At 60.1% G+C, this 10622-nt stretch overlaps 1 protein-coding gene across 1 annotated transcript; it reads left to right on the forward strand.

The window, feature by feature from the left end:
• The first annotated feature begins 255 nt into the window (after window positions 1-255).
• Window positions 256-10253, forward strand: CDK18 (cyclin dependent kinase 18). The gene is made up of 15 exons (XM_084301798.1): window positions 256-382; window positions 4656-4801; window positions 5118-5243; window positions 6436-6492; window positions 6724-6838; window positions 6984-7078; window positions 7163-7225; window positions 7361-7484; window positions 7722-7842; window positions 8110-8207; window positions 8388-8493; window positions 8710-8752; window positions 9233-9323; window positions 9726-9803; window positions 10117-10253. Exons 1-15 carry the CDS (start codon window positions 259-261, stop codon window positions 10149-10151), a joined length of 1422 nt encoding a protein of 473 aa, XP_084157924.1. The 5' UTR covers window positions 256-258; the 3' UTR covers window positions 10152-10253.
• Window positions 10254-10622: the final 369 nt, after the last annotated feature.

A 10622-nucleotide genomic window follows, 5' to 3' on the forward strand; every position in this document is an offset into this window, starting at 1 on the left:
TCATCTCTGACAATGAGCTCAGAAAAAGCCCCGTGCACCTCCTGACCGCGGGCAGCTCCCGGTGACACGAGGTTCCTGATTCCCCTGGTGGCTCCGGCACAGAGGATGCCGGGGGATCCCAGTGGGAGCACACAGCTCTGGGTGCTGCCGGCCCCGATGCCTGGGGGGGCTGCGGATCTGTCCCCCCCCCCAGCACCCCGCAGCCAGCTCCGTCCCCTTCCCCGCAGGGCTCTGCCGTCCCTCAGGGCACGAGGTAAAATGAACAAGATGAAAAACTTCAAGCGGAGGTTCTCGCTCTCGGTCCCTCGGACGGAGACCATCGAGGAGTCGCTGACGGAGTTCACGGAGCAGTTCAACCAGCTCAACAACCAGAGGAACGAAGGTAGGGAGCCCCCGGCCCCCGCCGCGTGGAAAGCCGCTGCCCCTTTGTCTGCGCTCCTCTCCCCATCCGCGCGGCAGGATTTGCAGCACCTGGTTATTAAACCTGATCTGTGGAGAGATTTCTGCCTGCGCAGGGCGAGCCTCGAGGAGGGACAGGTATTTGCACAGCGCCCAGAGGAATGGCACCCCTGTGGTTAAGGTGGAAGAGCGTGAAAGCGTTGGGATCTCCTCCTGCCCACCCCAAAGTGACCCCACTGCTGCCAGCACCCGCTGCCACCAAATCCTGAGACCTCGCTGCCTGTCCACAGGGCTCCTGGGGTGCACCTGGGGCTTGCTGAGCTTCCTCCTAGCCCCACAGCCTTCTCCTTTGGGGTGCAGGAGATGCTGAGGGCTGGGAGCCCGGTGGTGCTCGGCCCTTCCCCGAGCAGTGCTGGGGCAGGCTGGGCTGGCTCCTGCGGGCACAGCATGGGAGAGGCTGCTGCCTCCCAGCAAAAAACAGCTCTGTCCGGGCCAGCCCGTTCATGTGCTGCTGCCCTGGGCTCCGCTCGGGTCACGTCCACATTTTATTTTATTTTTTTTATTTTTTTTTCCCCTCGCCCTGCAGCCACAATTGCTAGCAACTTGTGCTGCAAGCAGGGGCCGAGGCCGTGATGTAATTGCCTGGCACTCGTGGCTGGCCCAGCAGGGAGGGCTCGTCTGTGCCAGCGAGCCTGCTTCAGAAGGCAAGATGCAGAAACCTGATACAGAGCTGCCTTTCCTCATCCCTGCCCCTCGTGACACCCCTCGTGCCCCTCCAGATACCCCAGGCACCCTCAGCAGCTCCCCTCCGCAGCCTCCTTCCCTGCTCCTCATGCACGCACGCCGCCCCTCACACCCTAGCAAGCAGCCGGGGCTATAATTAGACTAGAGCCCTTAATTAGATGCGCAGAAGCCGTGAGGATAAAAACGGTGCGGGGCTAAGAAAGCGCCGGGCACTGACAGCTGCTGCTGCTGCTGCCTCCCTCGGGGCACCTCGGCTCTGGGATGGCTGAGCCCGGGCTCGTTATCTCCACCGTGCCAGCTTGAGGCTGTCAGGGAGGCGATTTCCCCGTCCTGCTGCTGTAACCCCTGAATTTTCCCTGGGGTGTAAACAGCCCCCAGGGGTCACCCCCACGGCACCCTCAGTCCCACTGCTGTGGGTGTTTTTGGAGAGCCCCGGTAACCACGTCTGTCTGAGGCATCTCCTGGCTGTTTTGTGCCCCCCTCCTCGTGGCTGGGGAGGGGCTGGTGGGGATGCTTTGGTTGTGTAGGGGAGCAGGATCACTTTGGGGGTGCTGGAGGGGATGAGAACGGGGTTTATGTGCAAGCTGCTCCTCTGCGGGGTTTGCTTGGGGGGCTTGGAGCTTGTGGGAGCTGCCTGGGCTGGAGGGGGGCACATGAAGGGCGCTGCTCACAGCAGGCATCAGCCCCTTGGGGAGTCCTTTGCAGGTTTTATTTCCCCCCCCAGCATCAAAAATCACAGGTTATCAGCACTCGGGGGTCACAGAGTCGCGGAGGACAAGGCGAGGACACCACCAGGGTCTGCGGTGGGGTCCCCAGCCCCGTCCTCCCCAGCCTCCAGTTCCCACGACCTCGCTGCCAGTTAGGAGGCCGATAAAAGGGGGTCCGAGAGAAGCAGAGCCAGCAAATGGAAAAGCAAACAAACAGCTTTCCGGCACGGGCACATCCCGTCGTGGGCAATGTCACCTTGGCAGAGCGCAGAGGAAAGGGGTGCTGGGCTCAGAGCTCTGGTATCCCATTGGGACCTCCTGCGTGCCCCCAACCCGCCGGGCCTCTGCTCTGGGCACCACCACGGCCTCTGCTTGGGTGGAGGAAAGGTTTTGGGTTATGGAGAGCCCAGGCTGGGCCCTGGGCAGTGTCTGAACCTCGACAAGAGCCGGCACCATCTCTGCATCAACCTCGCCGTGGCTGCTCCAGCTCCCCTGGAGGCTGAAGGCAGGGGGATTTGGCTTCCCTCCTGCCCTTCCCCAGGCACTCTCTGTGCTCGGGATCTGCAGAGGCGTTGGGCCTGGCTTTGATAAGGGCTGGTGGTGCTCAGCAGCAGCTCGTGCCCGTGCCCAGAGCTGTTTTGCCCCAGAACAGCCACGGCCCGGTCCGTGCTCTGAGGCCAAAAAAGGGCTGCGGAGCCGGCATGACTCCCAGCTCAAATGGCATAAATCAGAGCCAAAATTTGGCCTCTGGAGCGCACGGCCACAAAGAATTGAGGATGAGGGGGAGGAAGGAGGATGAATAAGCCCAGATCTGCCTCAAGAGCGCAACAGAGCTTTGAGAGGAGGGTTCACACTTAGCAAAGTAATTAAAAGTTATAAGTCAGGGAAGGAGTGAAGGGTTCTGGCCCCTTTCCTTGGGAGATCAAAGCTTGTTTTGGCAGAGACAGTGTTTAAATATATTTATTAAAAAAAAAAAAAAAAAAAAAGGCAGGAGGCTTGTCAAAGGCAGCCGCCGTGTCTGCGGTCTCGCTTTAATTTGCTTTGATATCCCATGCAGCCTCATTATTCGCAGGGTGCCAGGGCTCACTGCAAGCCACGTGAAACGCCGAGCAGAACCAGACAGGCCCTCGGTTTGCTGGCCCACGGCCCCACATCCCCTCCCGTGAGCACCCGGAGAGGTCCTGGGCACCCAGGGCAACCTGTGGGACGCGGGGTCAGGGAAACTTTTAGGGCTGGGCTGGCACATCCAGCCTGCCCCTGGCCCCAGGGCACCATTCCCCTCATCTCCGCGAGTCCTGGGTGTAGTTTTAGGTGTTGTTTTCATCTTCTGGTAGTTTTCAGGGTTTTTTTTTTGTGTCCTGTTGCCCTGCACATGCACTGGGAGGCCGGTTTGTTATTCTGCCTTTGGTCTTTGCCTCGGATGCTTTTGTGGATGAAGAGCTGGTGGGCTGCTGGTTCGGACAGACCTTGCACCTTTTGGGGACAGGCTGCAACTTTTAGCAGGACTTTGGGCCTGAGGAAGCAGCACAAATTCTCCCAAACTATCTTTTAAAGTGGGATTAGTTGAACTCCGTTTGGTCAGACGTTAAGTGGCCTTTGGTTTTCTTTCAGATAATTTGCTTAGGAGGCGAATAAGTTAAAAAGCTTTGATCCAGTTTAATTGATCGACACTAATTCTGTACCCGTGCTTAATTCAGGGTAGATTTCCTAGCTGCTCCTGCGCAGGCAGATGGCCAGAAAGGGACAGGGACTGGAGCCCCGCAGCAGTGTCTCTGTGCCTCCCTGCCCACCAGTACAAAACCTCCTGGCACGGTTTCAGGTGCTGGGGGGTTCCCTGGCATGGGCTGCACCCCACCCGTGGGTGCGGGCTGTTTGTAGAGGGCACCCCACATCCCTCAGCTCGCAGGTCCCCTTCTTCCCCGTGCCCGTGGCAGGAAACCACATCTTTTCCCAGGTCACTTGCCTGCCACCTCTCATCCGTCAGATGAGCAGCGTGCGGCCAGGTCCCGGCCCTCCCTCGCCCGTCCTCAGCAGTGAGATCATCGCTGGCTGCCCGAGCACGCCGCGATCGGCCGCCCAAATCTGCGCTAGGCATAGTGGGAGGGATGCTCTGTGCAGCCTGCAGAGCGCTGCCTTCTCCGTCCCAGTATGCCCAGTTAGAGCTGCCTTTTCCATCCCAGAGCTCCCAGTTCTACCTCCTCCGTCCCAGTACACCCAGTTGGTGTTGCCTCCCCATGAATCAGGGAACTCGCTTCCTACCAGCCGGCCGTTAATTACTGAGTGAGGAGCTTTGAGTGCAAGCCTCAAACCGGAGGCCAGAGGGAGCTCAGTGGCTTATTTTGTTCCGATTTCTTGCTCCTTTCAGGGTTTCTTGGGCTTGATGAGGCTTCACACCCGGAGTCCCTAGAGGAGAGTGATTTTTCTGAGTTGGTTTGGTTTTCAAGAGGGCTTTTGTGTTTCCCAGGGTGATGGCACATCTCGCTAAGTGTTTTGTTTTGCAATAAACAACCGCCAGATCCAGAGCCGTGGTCAGGCACCTAGGTGTCCCTATAGCACACGTCGTGTTTTGTCTAAGGTGACGTTAGTGAGGATAAGGCTGGGAAGCTGAGATGAATGCTGGCCCATGCACCAGGAGCCTGTAGCAAGCAGCAGGTATTGCCTCTGGGTGTGGAGACAGAAAAGGATTTTCCTGCGGCCCTGGAGCATCTCTGGACCTCCCTGCCCTGCTCCCTTTTCTTCAAGACGAGGGTCATGGTGGTACTTCTGTCACTCCAGCAGCTCTCTGTCCTTTCTCTTTGTCCTCAGACCTGGCTCAAGGGCACCTGCAGCTGGAGCACCTGGGCAGGGACTTCCGAGCCGACACGACCCCCATCTCCCCCTCCGAGGTGGAAGGCCAGTCCCCGATGGCCGTGCGCTACCGCAACAACAACCAGCGCCGCTTCTCCATGGAGGCAAGTGCTGCTGGGGGGCAGGAGGGATGGGGACAGCTCTGGCTGTCACCTGCCTGCTGGCTGGAAGGGCCAGTGCTCGATTCATGGGGATCTGGTGGGCTCAGAGCCCTGATGCCCTTGCTCAGCATGTCCATGGTACCGGACAAAGCCCCAAGCGCATCCCCATGCACACACCTTCCCTCTTCCCCTGACCAAGGGTCCCACAGGTGTCCCTATTTCTTTGCCATTGATATCAGCTCTGGATAGAGGGTGCTGCCCCTTGGAAGTTTCTTTCATCAGGTGCTTTCATCACCTACTCTCTTGCCCCTCTCTGCAGGATGTCAGCAAGCGCCTCTCCCTGCCCATGGACATCCGCCTGCCCCCCGAGTTCTTGCAGAAGCTGCAGATGGAGAGCCCGGAGTTCCCCAAACCCCTCAGCAGGATGTCCCGGCGGGCTTCCCTCGTAAGTCTCCGTGTGCAGAGCAAGCAGTGCTGGCACAGCACCTTGCTTTGTGCATGCAGCACCCAGCACATGCACGTGCCAGTTACCACCCACCCTGCGCACGTCCCCCTGTGCAAGCTCCCTTGTACCAACTCACACACACACTGCAAATCCCTCTTTGCGCACTCCCAGCAATAGATTCCCGTGTAACCCATGCACATTTGCCCCTGTGCATATGCACGCACTCATCCTTTCCTCGTGCCACCCCTACACGTGCAAATCCACGCACTGCTGTGCAGATCCCCAGGCCCGTGCATTCCTTCACCCAGCTCCGCGCACACCTGGCGCCCTTCCAGGGGGAGGAGGTGGAAACCTCCTGCAGTGCCACGAACGCTGGAGCCTCTGCTGGTTGAAATGCAAATGCTGATAAATAATGAATTAGCCTTTGCATTCATGCTGGCATTTCAGTTTCTTTTTCTGCAGAGCATCAGCATACGTAGGCACAAAAACCTGGTGTCCTGTTGGCAAACGTGCAAGCACGCGTCCAGTGGCGAGGTGTTGGCAGGTGTCTTCTGATCCGGTGTGCCTGTCGTGTGGAGGGAGGAGAGCATGGCAGGGGTTGTTATTTAAGCTTCAGGAGCTAGGATCTGCCCTGGGCTTTGGGCCTGTAGTGCTGGGAGCCATCCCCTGCCTTGGCACGTGAACGACCCGGACTAACCGAGGGGTCTGTGTGCCCGCAGAGAAGTGCAGAGTGAGGGGTCTGCTGGGAGCGAAACCTGAAGCCCTTGCCTTGCGGTGGTTGCCCTTTCTTTCACTGGGTACAGGAGAGCAGGTCCCAGCAATACATTAACAAGTCGCTGTTCCAAATGGGGAAATGTCCCTTTCACGCTCGATTTGAGGAGCAGAGAAGTGAGAGGAGTTGCAGTACAGGGCAGCACGTAGGAAAGCACTCAAGAAAAGGTCTGGGTGCTGGCGGCAGGATCCCACCGGGCTTCTCCAGCAGAAAGGGCATCGTCAGCTCCTTACAATCTGTGGAGGTGTTCTGATGGATCTCATGCTCGCCTGCACCGCTTCTGCAGGACACAAATCCACATCGTGAAGGCACCTGCCTTGATCAATCTGCCCCCAAATCAATCATGACCCCACGGCCTTGGAGACTCATCCTTCCCTGGATGAGATCCCTCCCAGGGATGTTTTCCTTTCTCTCTTACAGTCGGATATCGGCTTCGGGAAGCTGGAGACCTATGTTAAACTGGACAAACTGGGAGAGGTAAGGAGATGCTGAACCCTCACCAAGGTTTTAAGTTAGGTTAAAAGGACTGTAGAAGGGCAGAATGGAGCCAAATATCTTTAATACCTTGCACTGTTTAGACCAAGTCTTGCTGTGGACTTGAGCCCTTTAGCTTCAAATTATCCTTCCTGCAAATGGTACAGGCTATATCACCATTGTGCCACCCCAATAAATGGCCCGTGTGCCCTCCATTTCCTCCCTCTCCCCCAGGGCACTTACGCCACCGTCTTCAAGGGGCGCAGCAAGCTGACGGAAAACCTCGTTGCGCTGAAGGAGATCCGCCTGGAGCACGAGGAAGGGGCACCTTGCACGGCCATCCGGGAAGGTGAGGGCGTGGGGGGCTCTCCCTCGTCACAGCCCTGGTGAACAGTGCTGGGTCCCAGGCTGGCTCCGTGCGGGCAGACTCGGGGACGTCCCACCGGCATGGTGCCCTGGTCCTGCTGCCCCAAACCCACCTCTTCTTCCCCCAGTGTCGCTGCTGAAGAACCTCAAGCACGCCAACATCGTCACCCTGCACGACATCATCCACACGGAGCGCTCCCTCACCCTCGTCTTCGAGTACCTGGTGGGTCCCGGCGGGCGCTGCGCTCCTGCAGGCGGGTAGCGGGGTGCAGGGGATGGAGAGGCCGATGGGTGCTTCTCGTTGCAGGACAACGACCTCAAACAGTACCTCGATAACTGCGGGAACCTGATGAATGTGCACAACGTGAAGGTGAGCCAGGCCTGGATGTCTCCTCAAGGTGTCTCCAGCTTCCAGGGGTCTTCCCCGGCCATAAGGCTGGGAGTCGCTCGGCCTCTCGGTGCCTGTGCCCCCAGGGCTGAGCGCCAACCCCTTCTGCCCCCGCAGATCTTCATGTTCCAGCTGCTGCGGGGCCTGGCCTACTGCCACGGGAGGAAGATCCTGCACCGAGACCTCAAGCCCCAGAACCTGCTCATCAACGAGAGGGGAGAGCTCAAGCTGGCTGACTTCGGTCGGTGGGCAGGGGAGAGGCAGAGGCCGGGTGGTCTCCGGCAGCAGCTTGGAGCGGGGAGGGATGGGGGGGACCCTCATGAGCAGCTCAGGGCTCCCACACGATGCTGCGTGTGCTCCTGAAGCTGGCTCTGCCTGGCTGCTGCTTTCTACCTGGCAGAGTTCGAGGCATCTCTGGGGAAAACGCGGCCCCGCAGGAAGGCGCCGCTCCCTCAATGCCCACCCCTCTCGTCTTCAGGGCTGGCCAGAGCCAAGTCGGTGCCCACCAAAACCTACTCCAATGAGGTGGTCACGCTGTGGTACCGGCCCCCTGACGTCCTGCTGGGCTCCACGGAGTACTCCACGCCCATCGACATGTGGTGAGCCACGGCTGCCAGCCGAGGGTCCCCAGGGGCTCCGAGCCCCCAGCCGGGCGTTCCCATCCCGCTGGTGGTGCGGTGCCGCACGTGCCCACGGCGTTGGGTGTCCCAAAGGGTGGTGGGCTCTCCTTGAGTGTTCTGCATCCCCTGGGGCCCCTCGCTGTCCCTGTCAGAGCTGATTTCCCCCCCCCAGCAGCCCCAGCCCTCGTTATGGGGCATCCTTGGGGCTTCTCTCTCCCTAACGCCACCGCTCCTGCTGCGCTTTAGGGGTGTTGGCTGCATCCACTACGAGATGGTCACCGGCCGGCCGATGTTCCCTGGCTCCACGGTGAAGGAAGAGCTGCACTTGATCTTCAGGCTGCTGGGTGAGTCTGCTGCTCTTTCCCAAACGCCCACTTGAGGGCAGCGGCTGACTGCGCCAGCGGGGCCGGGGCGCAGCCTCGGCCGCCCGGGGGAGCTGGCACGGCGCTGCCGGCCGGGGGCTGCCGTGGTTCTTGGCCCCACAGCCGGTGAGCACGACAGGTTCCCCTCTTTCCCCCTCCCAGGAACCCCAACAGAAGACACGTGGCCGGGAATAACATCCAACGAGGAGTTTAAGGCTTACAGCTTCACGCAGTACCGAGCCCAGCCGCTCATAAATCACGCCCCAAGGTACCTCCCGCAGCACCCGCGCGGAGGGCACGGTGGGGTTGCAGGGGATGTAAACGGGAGCTGGGGACGCCGCTGTCAGCTCCTCGATGTGCTGCTGGCAGCAGCCGAATGCAGCCACGTGCTGGAGGTGCCAGCTGCCCCTTGTCCCCTGCAGGGACTCTGACAACGTGTCCTGGGCGCAGTAATGCTCCACTATTTTTTTCTTCCTTTCCTCAGGCTGGAATCAGAAGGCATTGACTTGCTGATGAACCTCCTTCTGGTAAGTGTTAGAGCGGCCCGGGTGGCTGGCGAGGGGTTCTGGTGGAGCAAAGTGCTCCAGCTGCCCTCGTGCTGATTTCGGAGCCAGGCAGGAGAGGGGCTGCGAGTGCAGAACGAGCCCTGCCCGTACAGCAGCAGCCTGGTGGATGCTGTCTCAAACCACTTCCCATCAGGGTGCTGAGCCAGCCTTCGCCCAGTGTCCTCTGGCACACAAACCAGATAGGTGTGATGTGGGCAGTGCACTCCCATGGTCACACCGTGTGTGGTGTCCCTTGTGCCCGTGCCAGTGGCACTGGTGACTGCCTGCGTGCCCCAGTGGTGTGCACAGCGCTTGGACGCACCGGCACCCAGGCAGCACATCAAACTGCTTAGGTGCACACCTCGCACGGGTGTGTGCACAGCGTATGGTGCACACCCCACCAAATGCCATTTTGCACGCCTGGTGTGAATGTAACCGCCTGTTCTCTGGGGCTTTCTGCAGTACGAAGCCAAGAGCCGGATTTCGGCGGAGGCAGCCCTGAGGCACCCTTACTTCAAGAGCCTGGGCGAGAGGGTGCACCTCCTGCCCGACAGTAAGTGCGCACTGCCCTCGGCCCCGGGGGACGTGGAGCAAGGTGGCTGTGGGGCCTGAGCTGGTGGTTTGCAGCCCGAGGTGGTTGTTTGCAGCCTGGGGGCTGTGGTTGGCAGCCTGGGGACTGTGGTTTGCAGCCTGAGGGTGGTGGTTTGCAGCCAGGGCTTTTCGGTTGCCACTCGCCTTTTCTTGCTCAGAGGAGCCGAGCGCTGCTGCAGCAGGGTGGGGTGGGAGCCTGGGGGCTGCGAGAACAAGAAATGTTTTGGGGCAGGGTGACTTAGAGCAGGGGTGAGCCCAAGAGGAAGGCTCTGCAGAGGCGCGGCGCTGCGCTGCCATCCCTCCTGCTCCCCCCATCCCATCAGCTGGCCGGACTTACCCCTCTCTCTCTGCCCCCTCTGCCCAGATGTCTCCATCTTCTCCCTGAAGGAGATCCAGCTTCAGAAGGACCCTGGCTACCGAGGCTCAGCCTTTCAGCAGTCAGGTAGGTCTGGGAAAATGGCACTGACTCCACTCCTGGATGGCACCACAGGCCGTGCTGGCACCGGGGTTACTCCCAGTGGGTACCCACGTAGGAGAAAACCAAACCTGCTCCCTGCTTTAGTCTACAAGTTACCTCTGAGGCATCCTCACTCATCACCTGCTGGTACCTAAGTCACACCTGGGTGCTCCTGGGGCGCAGCTCCCTCTTCTACACGGCCTTAGGCTCAGAACCCACAGAGCACCGCAGGGCTTGGTGCCCCCCGAGCACCGCTCACGTCTGACCTGTCTGACCCTCGTCTCTCTGTCTTCCTCAGCCCGAGGGAAGAACAGGCGGCAGAGCATATTTTAAACCCGGACCTCGTGTTCCCCTTGTCACCATGGAGATCAGAGCACTGAGAAAGGAGACAGCAACACGCTCCCACCCGCCCCACCGCAGCACTGCCGACCCCAGCAGGACGATGCTGATGAAGCGCCCTTGGCCGCAGGCTCTCCCCGCCTGCCCCCACAGCCCACAGCAGCCGCTGTTGGTGGACCCGGGGCCTTTTCCCCCCCTTGTTCTCACGTTGCCCCTGTCGGATGCGAGCTGCCACCCTCCCTGCGGGTGCTGCAGTGAGCAGCTGCCCTGGCATTGCCCAGGATCGTGCCCTGCCCTGGGGGAGCCGCTCACTGCCTGCGGGGCTGAGCTGGGCACAGGGAGGTTTGGTGAGCAGAGGGTGGTGTCTGCAAAGCTGCATCGTGTTCGGCCCAGGCAGGGATTTGTGAAGATGTACCTTTGCTCAGACAACCTGCTCTGCACCCCCGGGCACCAGAGAGACTGCAG

The sequence above is a fragment of the Netta rufina genome, assembly GCF_964035555.1.
Source record: "Netta rufina genome assembly, chromosome: 26".
Taxonomy (NCBI): Eukaryota; Metazoa; Chordata; class Aves; order Anseriformes; family Anatidae; genus Netta; species Netta rufina.

What these genes read in the sequence shown, in the direction of transcription:
- CDK18 (XM_084301798.1), top strand. Translation starts at nt 259, where the DNA reads ATGAACAAGATGAAAAACTTCAAGCGGAGGTTCTCGCTCTCGGTCCCT. An exon ending in GGTGCACCTCCTGCCCGACA is followed by an intron (nt 9,324 to 9,725) that starts GTAAGTGCGCAC and finishes CCCTCTGCCCAG; the next exon opens with ATGTCTCCATCTTCTCCCTG. An exon ending in CTCAGCCTTTCAGCAGTCAG is followed by an intron (nt 9,804 to 10,116) that starts GTAGGTCTGGGA and finishes TGTCTTCCTCAG; the next exon opens with CCCGAGGGAAGAACAGGCGG.